This window comes from Falco cherrug, chromosome 5 (assembly GCF_023634085.1).
Source record: "Falco cherrug isolate bFalChe1 chromosome 5, bFalChe1.pri, whole genome shotgun sequence".
NCBI lineage: Eukaryota > Metazoa > Chordata > Aves > Falconiformes > Falconidae > Falco > Falco cherrug.
This window is the reverse complement of record NC_073701.1, coordinates 76,019,362-76,040,192: the sequence shown is the minus strand read 5'-3', so window position 1 is coordinate 76,040,192 and position 20,831 is coordinate 76,019,362. Positions and strand designations below refer to the sequence as shown.

The 20,831-nt window shown below is 39.9% G+C and overlaps 1 protein-coding gene across 1 annotated transcript in view; it reads left to right on the top strand.

The window, feature by feature from the left end:
- RELN (reelin) overlaps positions 1-20,831 on the top strand; it is a 297,990-nt gene that overhangs the window by 135,386 nt on the left and 141,773 nt on the right. The window contains 2 exon segments of the mRNA XM_055711198.1: positions 6,434-6,530; positions 11,026-11,077. Coding sequence (XP_055567173.1) covers positions 6,434-6,530; positions 11,026-11,077 — 149 coding nt within the window.

Here is a 20,831-nt window from a genome sequence, read left to right as displayed (position 1 = left end):
AAATCTGAATTCATTTTCCTTTTTATTAAGGTCTGTCACAATTTTCCATCTGTGCAGGTCTTTCACAGTTCCATCATTCTATTTTAAAAAATTGTGTTTTATGGAATTTTATGGATATTTTTCTTTTGCACATATTAACTGTAATACTTTTTGATATGTGCCTACTATTTTTCCTCTTTTTGTTCCTTTTGTATCATCCCTTTAAATGTTTTTCTGGATAGATGCATTAAGGACCTGCAATACTATAATATAAAAAAAACCCCACCTCTTTTCTTTATGGGAATGAATAGATCAAGGACTCTTAATGGGTTACAGAATAGCTGCCAAGGTAGATAGCGTTAGCAGCAGTGTGTTAAATGGACTTGAGTGGAAAGAAATGAGAGGAGGCATTATTTCCCTGCAGATGTCTCATAACTCGCAGAGGGCCTGTCTGTTGGGAACCTCCATAATTTATTTATCCATTGCTCTCTCATCTTTAAATTCATCCTTGCTTTATAGAAGTCTCAACAGAGAAATTTTAGACTAAAATTGCCCCCGGTCTCCTGCTTCTTTTGTCTCCAAGATACGGATTTGCTCCCCCTGGAATAACCTTGACCCACCTTGGTTGGTGGGCCAGTGCAGAGGTGTGTGCTGGGCAGGAGAGTCCCAAACCTCGCCACAATCCTGGGACAGTTTTTCCTTTAGTATCACCAGAAAGGCAACATCTTCTGCAATGCTAAATACAAGTGGAGCACAAAAATGAAAGAAAACTATATTGAGGTGTCATGAGCTTTTCTGCATAAAGGATTTCTACAGTAACTCTGCCTACAGTGGAGACCTGCTTAGTGGCAGAAAGCTCATTCTCATCTGATTGTCTAGTGGGAGTTAAATCAGGGATTATTAATAGTTTACACCATCCACCCTAAAATTGCATTTTATTCCCCTGGCACCTGCTAAAATCGCATCTTTAGCACAAACAATTGCAGTAACTGCTGGAGCAGTATTTCCAGCCTTGCTTGGTCCCTGGTCTGCTGTGCTCGGAGTGTGTGGTAGCAGCTGCCTTGTGTGTACCAATACTCCAGCAGTGCCGTGTCACCAGGGGCCAGTTAGACTAAGCCACTCTAATAATTTCTGAAACCATTATTTGTGTAAAGATGAAAAGAGAAGTGTTTGTATTTTCCTATGATCTTTTCTTCCCATATCATACATAACAGTGGCTTGGATACGATTAGTATTGTCCCACTCCTGATCCGCTTTCTGGCATGTGCAGCTCTGGCAGAGATGTACAGTCTAAGTCTCAGTGCACAAGCAAAGCATTTTATAGCTTCTGTGTGTCTAATTTTATGAATGCCAGCAGAGCCTGTGTCACCCCATCACTAGGACAGGCCTCACATCAAAGAACAAGGGCACTGTATGATTTTGAGCGGGACTGCCTGTTTGTTTATGGATTTCTGGTCTTTCAAATGCATTCAAAGACACATTCTGCCCAGCAACCATCTGTTTCTTCAGAGGCTCAGGGGCAGGGGAGGGATGGCTACAAGTGTTTCTTGGAGCTGCAAGGGGAGGAGAAAGGGAAGGATGGGATGGGGCTTTTCGTAGACAGAAAAATCAAAGCATCTGGGAGTGAGCTCCTGACCTAAACCACAGTTTGGTGATTGAAAGAAAGCAGGATGAACTGGTAAGGTGAGAAAGGACAAGGAGAGGAGGAGGCAGCAGGAGAGGGAGGACACATAAGGAGAAGGAAGCAGGGAGAATTTCTGTGTTGGAAATAGAGGAATGGGAGCATGTCTCATCTCATTTTATTGGGACTCAACCACAATGAAGATTTTCTTTTATGGTGTGTCCAACTAATTTTTATATTCTTCCACTGTGCAGTCGTGTAAGAACATAATTATTTCTGAAGTCCTCAACCAATAGGCAGAAGCCTGCTTACTTAAGCAAAGATTTCATCATTTCTTGGGTCTCATTTGCCACTAACTTTACAAAGATCTCTTTGGCTTGTGAGAAAAAGCATGCTTCATACATTCGTCAATGTCGAGTGTATTTTATATCTAACATGTATTAGCTGTGGAAGATAAGGTAAGGCAAGTGACTCCCACTCCACAGTAAACATAGCACGAATAGCCATGCTAAGCGGTTCACAGCTGACTTGCAGAACTAATTAAGACAGTAATGTTGACTGCACTTTACAATGAAAAGTCTAATAGTACAGGTGACTGGTGGTCCATGGGACTTGCTGAAAACTGGCAGGAGTGTGTTCAGAAATCTCGGGAACCATGGCAGTAATTTACTTCCTCTGCAAGGAAAGGGAATCTGCACAATGTACTGCTTGCCAGGAAAGGGCCAGGAGATAGATGGATGAGAAGAGGTCCAAGATGGGTGGTATCTAGAAGACTGTCTAGGTCGTCGAGCACCCATTTCTGTGACCATCTTTCCTCTATGTAACCTCATAAAATTGCAGAGGAAAGTTTTAAAAAGGTACTATGTAAGAACTACAATAGGCCTAACAAGAACAAATCTAGAAAAAATATTCTGTATAATCCTATGATAAATGATTTAATGTTCAGACAGAAAAGGGGGGGGGAGGGAAGGAGCTGCATAAATTAGTAAAGAAGAGATGCTGGCATTATGTATGTTTCTATACAAAACAGTTTTAACAGTAGGTCTGTAGACAACAGGGGATTCAGTACATTTAAAAAAGAAAGACTGTACAGAAGCTTGTTGCCGGCTAAACTCTCCTCCCCAGCTTGATGCCATGTTTCATCTCAAAGCCTATCAGCACTCCAAACAGCAATCACTTACAGAAGACATACTCTTCAGAGATGACATGAAGAAAAGCAGAGCATGCCAAATCAATCAATAAGAAACAGGTTCCATCACTTCTTCATGGCATATGAGAAATGAAGAGGTACAGTAATATTTCCAGTGGCAAAGAGGTAGAGGAAAGCTTTGTGACAGGAGAGAAAAGCCCTAAAGTGGTTTCCAAATTGTACTAAAACTGAGGGATTAAACTTCAGAAAGATTTATGTTCAAAAATCTCTTGGCAGCTTGAGATGTTTATCTTCTTTATAGTCAAGACATCACAAAAGACATCAGTCAATATAATGTTCACAAACTCAGGTATTGTAGAGGGAGATGAGATGACAGATAGGGATGAGGAAACAGCAGATGTTTCCCCTTCAGCAACGTGAAGAACAATAGCAGAGAGAGGTGGGACTTTAAGCCAGAGATGAGAGTGATGGCAGGTCTGCAGAGAAGACATCTAGATGAATATGACACACATCAACAGTGGCAGTGAGTACCAGAGGTGAAGAGAAGGCTGAAAGTGGTTTTAACATGCTAAGATTTTAGACCAGGGAGGTGAGAAAGAGAACGTAAAAAGCTGCACCCAGCCAGGGCAATTAATACTGTCTCCTGTTTGTATAAATGGAAAAGAAATTAACCTTCCTGTCTGCACCAGGACAGGAGCAATTTGGATCGTTTCTAGACATGTAATACTATGATGATGATCTGAAGAACAGCAGATCAATTATCTTGCTCTTCATGCATTTCTGTCAAGCTAGTCAGCGATTTATTGTCAGAGGTAATATGTTTCGAAGAAAGCACAAGGATTTGAATCAGGATTACCAACAGCCATCCAATTTCTTAGGAGAGTCATCCTAGAAAAGGTGAGTGATGATGTATTAGAAAGACAGTATTTCTGGATTTCCAGACAGTGTTTTGTAGACCACATTACAGAAGTAGAATAGATGAACAGCAGAATCATCTTGTATTCATTGAAATATGAATATTACAAAATTAAAATACCCCTTGGATTATGTAGCCTGACCTTTCATGAGGGACTTAGTGTTCGCAGGCAAAGTTTTCCTGCTGTATCTGTCTCTCCCTGCATACATCAGGGGTTCAGGTAGATGCTTGCTAGAAAACTTAAAAATGTAGGAGCAGATGATGAAAATAATGGTCAGAAACAGCCAGAATCCTACAGAATTCCAGGTATTGTAATTCCTGTCTCTCTGTTCTTCAGTTGTCAGAGTTTAGGGATCAAGTGAAGTTTAGATGGCAACAAAACATGTCCTCTGTGAACACTTTTTCTGTACTTTCTCTTAAAGTACCATTTTGTTCAATCACACACTCTCTCCTTGCCTTGTATTGAGAAACAAAATTATGTTCTATAAGTAAATATTAACTCATTGAAGTCAATAAGAACTATATTACTTTATTAGAGGATTTAAATTTGCTGCTTAAATTCAAAATCCCAAATGCTATCAGTGTGAATTGCTGAGTAACTTTATTGACATGCTTATACAGGAAAAAAAAGGAATTTTTACATCTGACTTTGTTTCGGGAAGTGGAACTGAAAGTGACCTTTAATAAAATCTCAGAGTAAGGGAGAGATTTGGAAAGTGGGAGCAAGGCATTCATCTTTGACCTCTATAATGGACTTGGACATAAGAAAGCCAGTCCTGTGCTGAATTCACCCAGGACCCACTGAAGAGACCCAAAATAGCAAGTGCAATCAATTATTCACCACATCCATGCATCTGAAAACCTAACAACTATTGCTCAGCAGAGCTTAGCACTCACAGACCTGCAGGGTGTTGTACACCGCCCAGGGTTAACCCATTCTGCCAAAAGCTCCCCACAGCATGCTGCCCTGGGAAGCCAGGGGAGTGGTGAGGAGCCCCAGTCTACTGCAGGAGCACACCAGGAGGTAGCTCCATGTAGTTCAACACATACTTTAGAAACTGATTTAAACATTCTTTCAAATCACTACCTGGGTTCGCACCAGCCCATTCTCCCTTCCTCAGACCTTTTGGGTGAATGGCCCATGCAGGGAAAAGCTGTGCCAGCCCCATGGGGTAGCTGATAACGTTACCAGCCTCTTCCTTGCAATGCAGCTGGAGATTTCATTTGCCCTGGCCAGGACCTGGTGGGCAGATGATTTTCAGATACTCAGAAACAGAAAGATCCTGCTCCAAGGAGTTTACAGAAAGACTCTGAGAGGTTTAACACCACACTTTGCAATGAAAAGACAAGCAACATACATTAGGAAAAGAAGTAAAAGAAACCCAAGCAACTTTGTATAGGCATCAACTATACGTTGATAGTATGTATGGATTAGCTATGATCAGCTACGATCATTGAAAACCCTATCATATATGTTGACAGCAAGTCCCTGTCTCCTTGGGATTTCTTCCTTTCTGTCTGATTTCCTGTAAGATCTGCCATCCAGAAATTAGCCAGAGAATGAAAAGACAGAAGAAAACCAAACCTTTGCATGCTACTAAACTACCTCTGGGCTGTGTATATGGGAATGTGTATTTTGGTGACATTATATGTCAGAAAGGGTAGCCAAGCCTGAGGCACTCTGTGTGAGAGAAGCCAAAGAAAAAACTGCCTGAACACCCTTTACGTAAGTCCATTGCAGTTGAAACTCTAAAAACACCAGTTACCAAAATGCAGACAAAAATCAGCAAGAAACAAGAAGGTTTGGGGCGAGTTCACCTTTGCTTACAATGGAGTTACTCTGGGAGCAAATATTTGCCTATAGGTTTGATGTTAAAGCTGAAGACAATGTTCATCAGCCCCATGGGAGGCAGTTTGTCAGGGGCTGGGAGCATCTCCAAAATTTTTTGAAAATCTGTTGCTCATGCCAAGAGCTGATAAGCTGATTCTGGAAGGTGAGGGAGAGGGCCCTCTCCCTTTGCTCCACAGTCAGGCTGCCCACATAGTCCTCTATATTAAATTCAGAAATATCAGGAGAGGTGCAATTAGTCGGCTCAGCAGCGCTTACCAGCCTCTCTTGAGATTTTCTTCATACTTTTTCCCCTAAAAGGTGAACAGAGTGGCAGCTCTTTGGTACTAGGAGTATGGGATATGACAAATACAAACACAAAGCAGCAGCAAGACCTGTGTTAGAGCAGCTGGGCTGTAGGAGCCTCTTGGTGCCCAGTTTTGGGTAGGGTCTGCAGCCTGGAGTCTGCTGTTTGGGTAAATAACTCTGCGGGCTGCAGTGGGGCTGATCCCAGCACCTTCTCCTGAGCTGTTCTGTATGGTAAATCTGTGATGGTGGGTTTACATATGGTATATCAGACATGTAGTAAGCATTTTGGAAGAAGAGTAACTTCAGGGTAAATCGCTATGTGTAAGAGTTCAATTTGGTTTCCCATGTTGTGATGTTTTGCAGTCGACAAGCAGGGAAATACCTTTTTGGAGGGAATTTCCAGTTTGCAGAGAGCGAGAACTTATTCACAGGGACCTTTCTTGAGAGGTGACTCCAGTACATCATACATACAGCTCCTCAGCCTTTATGTTCAGCACCATGATAACAAAACAGTCTAATTTTTCTGAGCACCAAGATATAATGGTCTTATTTTACAGTTTACAAGCCTGATGCGAGCTCAAATGTATGGTTTCTGATTTCCATTCTGAACATAGTGTGTTCTTCCTGCAGGTCTGAATGCAGTAACTGCGAGGTTGGAGAGCAGTGCGGTGTGATAATGCACAGTAACGCTGTCACTTTCTGTGAGCCATATGGTCCTCGAGAACTGGTGAGTGAAGGCTGGCTCATCTGCCGGGGCTGGGACTGCGGGCTGTGAATCGAGGCTACGTCAGCTGCGGAAAGTTGGTGTGATTTGAAAGTTTGGTGTTCAGTGGAGAGAGGGTCTTAAGCAAGGCAATAGGGCCCTCAAAGAGCACCCCAGGAACATCACAGTGTTTTAAACTATAGATGCTAACCAAAGGGTATCGCAATAGTTTGCAAGGGAAACTTGATCTGGCATGCATCCAAGTTGAAGTATCTACAAAATACTGGAAAGGCAGGGACATAGAGTTGTGTTGTCAAACTGGCATCATTCTCTTTTTATTTCTGACAATGAAATAGAGACAAGGTTAATTTTACTTATTTTATTAGCTGTGTCCCGTTTTTTCTTGTTGCTCTTGACAAATGTTAACTTGGTTGTAAAACACCGCTTTGTTTTAACTCATTTCTAGTTATACTATTGAACATAGGTAATGCTTCTTGAAAAGCAATCTATTTATGACATTTAGCAAACCCAGGGTCCCAGCTCTGAGGGTTTTGAAATGTCATTAATTAGCTGTCTTCTCCCTGCTGATAAGTAATTCAGGCTATCCTTAGTAATCATAAATTGGCTTCAAAATCCAGTGCTGGACTGTATTTGTTGTATTAGCATGTAGTAAAATAGCACTGCCGTGGCATCAGGAACTTTTAAAAATTTATTGTGATGCCAAAGTGGTGTGATTAAATAATCATCTGAAAAAATCATCACGCTTAGAAACAGCTAGCAGCCTAATAATGGAAGTGTTTATAAATATGATGGCTGTGTTGCAGAGAAGTCAAATCCTTCTGAAGGAACATGCTAACGGCTTAAGATTTTGGATGAGCACAGGATGGTGTTCATGCCAGAGGTCTGACATACTTTAATTTTTTAATATGAACATAGCTTTAAATCCCGCTTTTCTTAGAATCAACTTGTTTCTGATTTGTAGTCATGTTTCAGTGATTTCACAACATATCTCTTCCTGTCACAAATTTTAAAACCTGTTTCTTCTCTCCAATCGTTATGCATTTTTATTCAACCACCTTTACTATTTAAATCCTATTCTGTATCTGCTTGAAATGGCTCTTGAAATCACTGTTTGTGGCTCCTAGTGCCACATTATTGCCTTAAAATACTCAAGAAGAGTTGAATTCCCAAAATGTGTTATATCAACAGCTGTGACAGCTGCTGGTTCGCTTCCTTGACCTCCCTCTCTTCTCCTGACTCCCAGCAGCTGCCTGTTATTGCAGGCAGAGGGATTTTTTAATGCCAACTGTCTATGTCTGCTCATGAGAATTCACCACTGGCAAAATCCTGGAAAGGCGTGCAGCATCAGAGATGTTGCAAGCAAAGGAAAATAGCTACTAAAGTCTCCCTCCTGTCTTCTCTGCAGCATCTGAAATTAGTAGTCCTTTGCAGAACTTTGCAAAAAGATTTTAGTAAGTCTAATGCTTTTTTTCTAAAGCATTACTGAAATGATTCACAAAATAGTGAATGCCTCTTCTGTGATAACTGATACATTTAATTTCTCAGTGATATGAGCTACTGAACATTGATAAAGGGCTTCGTTTTCAAACTAGAACTGCACAACATAATTAATTGAATGTAAACTAACATAATAGGTACTCATAAATCAAGTTGGAAAGCGCTTTATTATTTGGCATGGTAAGTGTGATACCTAATACTGAATCGATCCTGACAGAATGGACTTAAATGGGGATGTGACTGCATTTTTAAAGGAGTTATGTAAATGATGCTTCCCTGTTTTTCTTTAAAGGCCAAAATTTCCTGTTAGGAATATTAAAAAGAGAGGAAAACTGTATTTTAAGTAAACATGATATACAGATAGTGCCACATTTTCAGATAGTTTTGAAAGCTGCTGTTTGAGATTATTGTGAAGCCTTGGGAATCTGTCCCACTGAATCTGTCTTAGTTCACATATTAATAGCTATGATCAATTTCCCAAATTTCCATGCACCTTCCTAAAGAACATGTAGTCCTGTTACCAGCTAATCCTCAGTGCATTTCAGTAAAGATGCCATTCTTTAATACATACAAAAAGTTCCACTCCATATGTAATATGTATGTAGAAAAGAAACAAAACACACCAAAACCTCATGCCAACCCATGCAGGTCTCCATCCATTATTTTCAAAGGCATAATTTATGAATACCTCAACTAGGTGTATGCCAGCACCGGAAGAAGTCCAGCCCCCTTTGCTCTTCTGCATCACTGACTGTCCCCTCCCACCACAGGGAGAGATGGTATTTGCATGAGCGTTAGTGGGCTGCATGGCAAACCACACCAGTAAATTAATCCAGGTTAAAACTGACTTGCAATGGAAAAAGACTATTAGTTTAACAGAAGGCAGCTATTCGAGCTGATTTAACTTGTAGCTACCCAGAAGCTGGTACATGGAAGGGAATGGAAGGGGCTATCACCTAGAATTTGTTGGTCATATAGATTCTGAATATACATTTGCAAAGGTATGGAAGTTCTTTTGAAAATCTCCAAAGACAGAAAAGCCAATACAAGTGACTGAGAGATAACATTTATTCTGTGTCAATGAAGTCCTAAATAACAGTCAAAAAACATCTGCATTTAGAACTAGCTTTTGTTCAGTGTTGTGCAGCAATGCACAGGGTAATAAGGGACTTCAGATGTGAGGGAGATTTCTCTCAGCAGTTTTCATGTTTATCTGCATAGTAGATAATAAAAGAGTGCAGGAATACCTGATAATGGAAGAATTTCTGCTTTCACCATGTGACTCAGGGAAATTATGAAGAAATTGCACTGTTCATCATTATAAAATGCTGATAAAATTGCCATAGTTAATGGGTGCTTGAAAGAATGTAGCATCTTCCAAGTCTTTGAGTCTAATCTTTACTTGGGTGCTGGCTTTTTTTAGAAAATGATAGTTTAGTGTCCATGAGCTCAAATGTTTATCTATATTCTGCAGATTACCAGGTTTTTTCATTCTTATCTACTATTCATTTTCCTCTATATCACTCATACGAGCAAAGCTGGAGGATCATTCAAGTTGTCCTGGTGCTCCGCTTGGAGCTGCCTCCATGCAGATTCCCAGTTGAGCTCTGGTAGTCAAAGCCTGCTAGCCCCAGGACCTTACTTCTGGGGCTGAATTTGCTCAGAAGTTTGAATTCTCTGTGGCATATCCATGATAAGATGCGGTGCATGGATGCAGATCACAAGGAGCATATCTGATGGAAGAGTCTCTCGCTGCTTTCATGGGAAATTACATGAATTATTGGTGTGTAGGTTCTGACATGGTTGGACAGCTCCAAGGTCTTGAAATCTGTTATGCAGGCATCATTAGCAACAACATCAGATGATTTTAAGGTGTTTGCTGTCCCTGTTCTTCCAATTTGATGACTTCTTTTATGATTGTGTAAACTTACAGTCTGACCAGGTCACACCTTTTTTTCCTTTTCTCTTTTGATCTGATGTTGCCATTGTCTTTCAGCTTGTACTTTTTTACTTCTTCAATGTAGCCTCTAAAATCTGCTTATAATAATAAATTATACCTTCATTGTGTCTTTTGCTGAAGTGAATGAACAAAACTTTGAGTATCCTCTTTTTGGGGTGACCCTCCATTTGATCTTTCTGCTTGCTAAATGGTTGCAATGATTTTTCAGCTCTTTGACAAAATAACTGGATCAGGCAGTGGTTCTAGGTAGTGGTCTTAGACAGTGCTTCTGCCTTGCTTGTTATTTAGCCATACCATTAAGTCCAACTTTCAACATGAATTGAAAATAAGAAGGTGTCCTTTGCAACCCTCTAATGCTTTTTATTTTCAGGAAAACAATCCTAATTTGAGCTACTGACATATGGGGGCATTGAAGAGGGGAGGTGGTGTGCTGAATACAGAGTGAGCTGCTCGGTGTTTTCTGCCTGTTTTTAGGGCTTGGTTGGATGTCAGTAGAGTCTAGATGCTACTACAAATTTTCGTTGTATATATTATGCATTATCACCAAGGTTTTGTTTGCTTTTCTGTTGAAGGCTTAGGTTCTGTTATTGCCTCTTAATATTTTATTTTGTTATTTTAGATTTACTTATTTTTTTATTTATTTATGATCATTTTTGGTTGTTCTTCTGTGCTAGGAGAAGTGAAAACCGTTCTGTATATACAGATTTATACTAGGCTGATGATAAACCACAAGGTTCATTTCTTCAGTTTTCTAAACATGGGTCAGGTGCCAGTGTTTTAGATAAATGTGCTTGCTTTGTAAACTTTAATACGATCAAAGACTAAAATTTTCAGCTTTGACATATGATGAGATATCAATAATCAAAATGACATAACAGAAATGTCCATGATCACTCAACCTGAAAGGGTTGGCAATTAGTTTTATGCACTGGAGATCTAGGTATCCAGAGAGTTTCCATGCTTTCAAAGAAAAACAAGTGATGAATGTATTGTTTTGCTGGTTTAACACAACCTCTCTGCTGTTTGCTTTTCTTCCTATAGACCACCATTGGCCTTAACACAACTACTGCATCCGTCCTTCAGTTTTCCCTTGGTAAGTTTAGCTTAATCTTTCACCTGAGAAAGTGTACAAAGCCATTTCTGCAAAGGAAAATGGCCCTCAAGTTCAGGTTTACCTTTCTGGTCGATGTTCTACTTGACAAGAGGAAATAAAAAAATCTTTTAAAAACTGGAAAACATTTATTCATCTCCTAATCCTAACCTAAACTTTGGAAAGGAGGAACTCCAGTGGGTACTCTGATGATGGGAGGCATAGTCAGATTTGAGGTTTGGTGTTTTTTTTATCATTTACTTTATAACCTAACAGTTAACAGTATAGTCTCTTGGTCTTTCTCTGAAGTGTGATTACTGTTTCTAAAAAATCATTTTTTTTTAACATCTAAACCCCTTAATATATTCCAAGTTATGGCTGGTAGTGCTGTTTTTAACACATCTGTATAAACAGAATAGGTAGGTCAGACCAAAACTAAATGCTACTTGGTTCATATTATCAACAGTGTGTTTGTATGATGTATTACTTACAATACCTGCTGTAAGTTATTGCACATTTTCACTGTGTAGTTGTGGCTATAAATTATGGCAGATGTGGCTTGGGCTGAGGGCAAATTGGGAACACAGTTTTTTAATTCATATCTCAGTGTTCAAAATATGAAGGAAAAATGTTCTTATGATATAAATGGTTCAATAAAAAAGCAAGCAGGAAATGTAGCCTGCTTCCTCTGCGGACCCCTGGGTATGTGTTTCCAAATCATACTCCTATTTTTAAAAAAGTAATTCTCCAAAAATATCTCAGCAGATGTGTGATTAAACTCTGGAAATCTTAGCTGGAAATAAGAGCTATCAGGTAGCAAGCAGCTTGGGTTTTTTTTTTTTAATGGATTGGTGATCAAAATCCTAGAAGGCTCAGAAATATGTCACTTAAATATTTTTTTTACATTAAGTTGCTTATTTGACTGTTTGAGGTCATCATTACCTATCACCCTGCAGCTGACTGCAATGTTCTAAGGATTGCTATATATCCTTTTAGTTTGAATTACTGTTTTTAAAAAGACAGAAAAATGTATCCATTCCTAAACTGAATTATTGCATAAATATTGGGCACTTCCAATGAAACCCAGCCTGGAACTACCCTGCAGTTTCATTGAGCTGGTGAAAGGGGAGCAACTCACTTGATCTGCTAGGACATGTTGCTCACCTGCAGCAGGCATCCCACCTTTGGCTGGGCTCAAGGATAAGTGACTTCTATAATGCTGCAAGTTTGCAGTGATGGAGGAATTTTGCTTTTCAGGAAGATCTACAAAAACCTTCTATGGATTTTTCTTACAGTGACCCAGAGGGGTTAACAGCAGTGCAGGCTGCATGGGTTGGTAGGTAAATGTTTGCTGTTACAGCTTGGTGGCTGATGTCTGCTGCAGGTGAACTACAGAAGGGTGCAGTCTTGAAGTTTCATAATTAGACTTAAGATTTCACTAGTAGCCTTTGTTGCTGTCAGCTGGAGAAGGTCAAATAAAAAGAGGATAAGGACAGGCTGAGTAGGAAATACCCTATATGACAGGACTGTCATGTATATATATGGTAAGAATAGCTTAACCTGGACCAGTAGAAACCAGTAACACCCCCGGTATGGTGGAGCAGGAGAGGGGTGGACGCATGTCTGAGGAAATCATATTTCAGCCTGAAGTTCAAAATGTATCACATTTCCCCATGCGCCTGTGTTGAGCTTGAAATACAGTGCAGATTGGTTTTATAACTGATAAAAATCAGCGTGAGCTGGGGGACTGCTGCTGAGCTCAGCAGTGCTTGGCTTTACAATCATAAATCTAAACTAGGCATTTGCCAGTTTCCAGCTTATTCCCAAATGTCCGATTTAATCATAACCCTATTCAGGGATTCATCTAAGGGAATTGCCTTTTTTAAAAAGAATGTTTAACACTTTCTATCGACCACGGAATAACTTAAGCTGTAATCTTTTGGGGGTATCTTTACATTACATTTGTCACATAGCTTTGGCCACATTAAAGTGCATACCCTTTGATTTCTCTCACCACTAATTATCAGATGGAATTTTGTATTTGCAGGTATATAGGCAGATGAGGACTGGGAAATGAAGCAAAAAAATGGTCCTGATTTGACCATAAATCCCAGATCTTTTTAAAGTGTGTGCTCAGGTAGGGTAACACCCTAGTGAATTTTTCATTAGTTGATATTCTGTGTAGTTTCCTTCATGTACCATCTATTTGGTGGTCTTGCCCTTTAAAGGGCAATGGGGTTGAAAAGGTGCACTTAAGATGAAGGTTTATTAAGAAGAAAAGGTAATTAGTAAGGCCTATTCAGCACACAGGACAACATTAATGTGCAGTACCGTTCCCAAAAGGGCAACTTGTCTGCCACACAACATTCACTTGGAGCTGGTGGCATTGCTTTTTGGTGCGGGGCTGGGGTGATGTTTACATTCATGCACTTTCTGCCCAAATGTGCATAAAATTTCCATTTTTTCAGATGTCTTAGTCATCCATGACCATTCTCGCAGACCAAACGCTGCCATGTGAAAGACAAAGTCTAGCAGTTTCCTTAATGTTCAGTGGGACTGTTAATTGAGATATTTAAAGTAATGCCTTTGGGCTCTCAGGCCAGAACATCTAGTTCAACAGCTTGGGATTGCAGGATATTGCACAAAAGCCTCCGGGCTCAGCTGCCACGCAATGTTAGTCTGATTCATTAGCTGAAATACTCTCTTTCTCACTGCAAATCTCAGGCTTTTCCCCTTAGCTACATCCCTGGACCTCTCCTGCGTTCAACATGATCTGTCATTTGTGTAGGCCACTGTGATGGAAGGTGACTCATAGTACTGAGAGATTAGCAAATGAGCTAAACACAAGAAGGAAGAGACCCATGAAATCCCATAAGAAGAGGAAAGGCTTTAAGGGAGCTATGCCAAGGCGTGAGGAGTGCAAACTGTTCTGCTTTTGGTGCGTGTTCTTTGGGTGTCCTCTTCAAGCATATGCTCCCATGGTTGTGGTGTATGTGGGCTGTGCATGCTCTGCGTGGGCAGTTCAGCATTGGCAGGCTCTTCCCATCCCTCCTTCTTCTGCAGTGCATTTGAGTCAAACACCAAGCTGAAGCTGAAGGCACTGTGATGAGTACCAACACAGCCTGGCCTCCTGGGCAGGTGCTCCTCGGAGCAGTGTGTGCCACTATGTGAAAATTGTTCACGGAAAATATTACATTACCTTGAAAAGCTTTGTTCCGTAGCGCTCTCCTTACATCTTTGTATTGCTAGATCATTTCTGCCTGTTAAACAATATTTGGAAAAGGGAATAACTTGATAATGAAAGCTCCCACTCTTCAGCTTTGTTATAAAAACTCAACACTCCTCTGAGAATGGGATGACTTTGACAGTGTCGTGTGCCAGATAAATACATAATGTTTGTAAGGCAGGATCCTACTTTTAAATTGTTTCCTTGTTGCCTTCACGGGCACGCTGTGACCTGGTTCAGGAATGGCACGGCGGCCGAACCCTGGCCGCACGGTCCATTAGCTCACAGACACCAATGTGGTGGATGGCAAATGGCGTTTATTGCTGAACGACGTGACACTGTATAGCCTAGGTTTACAATGTCACTTCCGTCTGCTTACATCATAAACTAAAGCTGCTGGCTACCTGGAGGGGGGCCCTGTGTTTCCATACAGCGCGAGATCTTCCGGCCGCCAGGCCCTACCTAGCAACATTTCCCCCTCAACTTTTGTGCTGTTATCACAAGGAACTTCTGTCATTACTAGAGCAAATTAGCAATTCCTCCCCCTGCCCATTTTCTAAGAAAATCTAACCCCACTACTATTTTATATTAAACCAAAACTGATTCAGGGTGGAAAAACTTTTTTTTATCTTCTGAGAGGGAATACATCTTCAAACATTTCAAACATTTGGCATTATAGCTCCATTTTTTAGAGATCAAGCCATTAGTCTTGCAAACAAAGAACTAGCCAAAGATTCAAAAGGGTGTTTTGCTTTATTTCAAGGAAAAGTTTGGGCTTGGACTCTCCCTTCCAAAAAATCATCATGAAGAAATTTTGTGAAAGTTGGGTTCTCAAATCTAACAGATTTTAGTTTGGGTCAATCATTAATCCTCACTTTCAGCCACCCCCAAACCTACCTTCTGTGGTAAATATTTGACCTGCAATATCTTCAGTTTGTTTCTAATTATAAGCCATATTTCCCTAACTGATTTTGGCTGAGTTATGGTCATTTCATATGTGTAGCATTGGCTTAGGTTTAGTGCAAAAGGGAATTTGACATTAATTGCAAAAGGTGCCACGTAATATGGCGCTAGATCAAAAAAAATAATTTGCATGAATTCCTAAGAATGAAACTTGTCTGCAGCTCACTGTTACCTGTTCTGTGCACTGCTGTCTGATATACAGAAACAGCACATTTTGACAGAGATTATTTGCTTCCTTATACATTGGGATATTGTGGTGGAGTTACTGCTTTTATACAAGCATCATTTAATTATCCTACAAAGGACTGCAGTGAACTTGAGAAAGCTAATGTACAAAGGAAATTGTAAAAGTACATAAATATTATTTAGAAGTCAAGAAATGCGAGGTAAAGCTTGGAATCTATCTATGCCCATACCATATTAAGAAAAGTTAACTGTAATCTTTCATTTTATGCTTCATGCAGTCTTCTGAAACATCTTTCTGTTAGCTTGGTAGTGATCATGCCAGAATTCCTGGCATCCAGAAAAGGACATCCAGAAAATCTGTGACAGCTACACGTTTGCCCATGACTTGCCATAGTTTTTATACTTCAGATTTAAAGTGGTGAGACCACAGCATACTTGAAAAGGTTGGAGTATATGTTCACTGTGACAAATGAAACGTCTTACAAGAAACTCCATATGATGCAGAAGAACTCTTCCTGCAATAAATGAAATAATAAACCCCTGTCCCTAAAGTTCTGGTGAGCACTGAGAGTACTACTGGGCTGGCAAAGAAGTTGCCACTCTCTGAGAGCATTATTCAGTGTTAACATAAGAGACTTGAAGATGCAGGATGCATGAGCAAAGGTGATCTTCAACACCTGGACAACCACAGGCTTGACACTGGAAATTACTTAGGTATCTTTGCTTCATGGATCCTATGCTTATCCCTGCTATTGCTAGAGAAAAGACTTGATGCAAAGAAAAACATGTATCTGGCACATCAGTCTTGATTAAAAATACAGTTGTCAGTGTGGGGTTTTAGTAGTAGGCTTTAATCTGGGAGAGTGCTTTGTGATTTGGCCAGATGGACTCTGTCCTCTCAGGAAAATCCCAGTAGATATTATTCAAAAAATGGGTTAAATGACCTGTGTGTTATGATCTGCACACTGGTCTGGAACCAGGAGCATTTGGACCTTACTCATGGAGTAAGAACGGCCCTTTTCTCCTGCTGCTCCTGGGTGAGGAGGGAAGGGAAGGGAATACTTCAGTTGGAAGGGACCTACAATAATCATCTAGTTCAACTGCCTGACCACTTCAGGGCTGACAAAAAGTTAAAGCGTGTTGTTAGCTTCTTTCTCATTATCTAGTCATTTCTCTGCCATCTGTTGCCATTGTCCCTTCCATTGTTCCAATTTATTTTGTCTAAACATCCATCAGACAACCAAGTTTATTGTTGATTACAATCAGATAAAACTTACAGGATTTAACCTTATGGATAAAACAAATGTATTACAATCACTAGCTATACCTACCTGCAGCTTATCAATCTTTCTAATGGAAACCTATAGCAAGGATGAATGTGTGTATCTATTGTTTTAAATATGGTAAAAATATTATTGAAGGAAGGTTATTATTGGTGTCCAACTATTCAGGACTTTGGTCCCTAATTTCTGTCCTCCCCAAAAGGAAATAAAACGCTAAACTTTCTGCTTTTACATGCATAAATATTTCATTGACAATCTTCTCATATAATCACTAAAACCAGTAACAAACCCAATAATTTCTCCAATCTTGGTGAAGACACTTTACACTCTTGCAACTTTATTTTCTGGTTGAGTGATCACCCCTGTCTTCACTTCCAGTTTCTAGAGTTTTTTAAATCTATCAGACCATTAGCTGCACTTAACTGAAGAGTAACTGTATTACCTGTGATGATGTCATATTTATACTGTCAGGTTTTTAAAGAGGTAAGGTGCATGTGTAATACATATACCAAGAACTTCCATGTGGCTTCATTTATTTAGTTTATTTTTAATGCTGGCTGATTTCATATTCCTCTGTAAGTGGAACGGAGAAAACTATTTAAAATATGTTATTGATTGCTTTTGATGAATACAGGTCATAGATTTGGGTGCAGATCTTTGACATAATGGTTCCAAAAGGGTTTTCATGTCGTGTCCTGCCTTGCCCTAAGACATCATATTAGTGACTCATTAACCAAGCAGCCTCTTCCTTAACCACCAAAGTTGCTAGGATCTATATGAGAGCTGTTTTACTCAGCAAATCTGTGAACTAATGGTCTCAGCAATGTTTGTTGAAGGCAAAGCACAGAGAGTGTTTATCAGATTTAGTTAAAAAAAATGTAATTTTTTTCAGGCTTAGGTATTTTCCTTCAATTTTTGCAGTGGCAATTTGCTTTTGTTACCAGTGTGAGTCTTGCAGAATTACATTCTAAAATGTAATTGATTGCATAGGTAGTGGAAATACTTCTTTTTTGCCCTGATGCATTTCCAAACTACAGACTATTATTATTTAATCATCATCATCAGAATAAGAATAATCAGAATAATCAGAATTGTTGGATGTGCCTTTTCGATTTATCCTTACCTGGCAAGCTTCTATGCTTCAGAAAACATATTTACTTCCCTATTAACCTCAGCAAACAGAAGACCACAATGGACAAAAAATAATCTTACAAAAATTATCTAATTACATAAATAGTGCAGCTGATTCACTGGCCTCTGTGTATTTCTGTGGAGGAAACAGCTGTCTCTCCAGGCTGTCCCCTAGAGGAGTATCTGGAGGACTCTGCAGAGCATCTGCATGGGACGGCAATTCCTTCCCCTTCCTGCCAGAAACATCCCGACTCCACTTTGGCTCAGCCACGTGAACAACAGTGACTGCATTTGGCCCCATGTAACAGTTTGAAGACACTTATTTATATTTTTATCATGTTTTGGTTCAGTTCTGGTTGCAGCCGTTGTATTGACAGTACTGCTTTGATGTCATCTATTTATCCTCTGTTTGGATTTAAACCACTCGGTAGAGATTCACACATCTAAACAAGTTTTGTCAAGTATGCCTTAGCTTTGGCTGAGAGGAACCATTGCTCATCATTTTCTCTTAATCTCTGGTTCTGTTTAGTCAGTTTTACAATTAGCAGAAGCTATCAGATGACTGACAAATGCTGTAATAGCCGTTTTATGAGGTAGCGCTGGGCTTGCCCCCAGCAGAACTGAACAGAGATGAGCAATTTGCTTCAGAATTACTATGAAAATTCACTCACATTTCTCTAGAGAAATACCAAAATGAAAAATAAGCTCCTTCTGAATTCGACATGGAAGAGTGTTTTATTTTTTAAATCTCTCACCATCTTGCTAGCTGAACACATAAAAAAACTCACGGAAGAAACTGTGGTGCCAAAGGTTTGGGGCATGTTGAGCTATCTCCTTTGCTTTAGTCACCTGCATAGACGATTTCCTTCAGTCACCCACATTTGTCCTGCTCCAGTGCCTTCCAGGAAGCACCAGGTTTGCTGGCGGGCATGGTACAGTCCTGCTGATAGCAGTACCAGCAGGGAAGAGGCTGGCCAGTTCTGGTGGCCACAGGACAGATTGCCTAATTCAAGATAGTCTATCTGGAGCACTTTTGGTCTGGCATGAGGTTCTAAGGGATTTCATTGCCAGGAAACTGGCTAATAAAACTGTGTTAGAATTCTGTCTGACCTGAGCTTAAATAATGCATACAACCACTTTTTACATTAGGTCATTTAAAGCACTAATGTCCATAAGAAATGAAGATAATTAAATGAAGCTTGATTGTTGCTATATTCAAATCTAGTCCCTCCTAAGCAACGAGAACAGAGCACTGAATGTATGTGTTTTGTCCTAGTTTCTTCCCTATACATTTGGGAAAAGCTTGAGAATTTGATATAATTCAGTGCCAAAACTGGTGTCATTCACCGTTCTGCAGTTTTTCTGCTTGCTTCATTTCCCATTTTCCTCCCGATCAAACAATATTCAGGTTTTTGACTCACCACCCAAATTGCCATTTGCTATTGTCTGACATTAGACCTCCTAGTTTCACCTTCCTGGCAGAGAAGTCCTTTGTGTAGATGCATAGGTTATAAATTACATCTAATGTGAAAGAATAAGACCAGTAAGTAACATCATCTAGCACACTTCACATGTGGAAATGTTAGGTGGTGGTTATTGATTTTGCTGAGTTATACAAGAGGGGCTGCTTGGATAATACCTAGATTGAAACCAGGGTTTAAAGTTAACGCCGTATTTGAAAGACATTTTAATGGCCTTGGGGTAAAATGATTTGTGTTGTTTTGGCTAGCCCAAGGTTACAGTGAAATACTGGCTTTATAACCTCCGTCCTGGGGTTTCTCTGCCACTGTTGGGAATTAAAATGTGAGTTACAGATTTACTACATGGAGAAAAGCAGAAAAGATAAAGAGAGCCTCAGGATTCAGAGCCAGGGCAGGTGGCCAAGCCACTGCCTCGCAGTCAAACACAGGCCATTATGGAATTGGTTGCTGCAAATAATAAATGCTGGATTACAGACTGACTTTCATCTTAATCCTGCTCATATCATTGTATAGGATAATACTTTTGTATGATTAAAATTGTCCATTTTTGAATTAACTCAAACAACAAAGCATCTGTAGTTCACAGGGGGGCGGAACAGAGAAGTCCCCAGCTCAGCAAAACGTTCCTGGGTCTTTCTCCAGTGGGCGAGGGAGGGGGTTTCCAGGAAAGCAAAAGCAGATAAAAATAGAAAAGCCCACCAGGAATTGAAAAAAAAAAAAGAAGCTTTTGCCAAACTAATTGTTATCTACCCACATATAAAGCTAAAGGCAGGCAATCATTTTTATAGCATTTCAGAAAAGAGAGATACCTCAGCTCAGGACTTGGCTTGAGAAAAAGTGTTTCCCAGATTTTCTTGGTGCCAGGGAATTTTACTGAAGCCGGCAAGGGAACGACCTTCAAATCTTTATGTTCAGGATGCCTCCTTTTACACAGCAGTTCTTGGGTGTTTTCTGCTGCCTTTCTAGAATGGATTGGCTGTAGGTATGTAACTAAAACATCATTTACCATCCTGCAGTATTTTCATACCCTTATCAGCACCTTATTGTGCTCATTTTCTTGATTATTGACCTTTGCAGCTGACCCAGGCTGCTAAACAGAGTTAAAATGTCTCTTTCTACTTACCAATACATATTAGCGTACTACTGAATTACTTTAAGTTTAAGATGGTGTAATTTAAATTTGTCCGCCTTCATTGAAAGGTCACCCTCTCAGCGAATGGCCACAAAATCTGACATTAAAGATTTAATGGCAATAATGCTGAAGCATAGAGTACAGGTACACCAGTAGAAAATGCTTACTCAGCACAGGATTTACAACTTGGTCAGACATTCAAGAACTACTGTAAGAGTATTTCTGGGGTGTTAATGATATTATTTCAGTAGCTGTAATTCCTGGGTGTCCATTACGTCCAGATCTTAACAAGTTAGCTCACTTTGCCTTCAGCAAGGTGCTCTATGCCATGTGAGTGCGCTGAAGTACGTGGTTA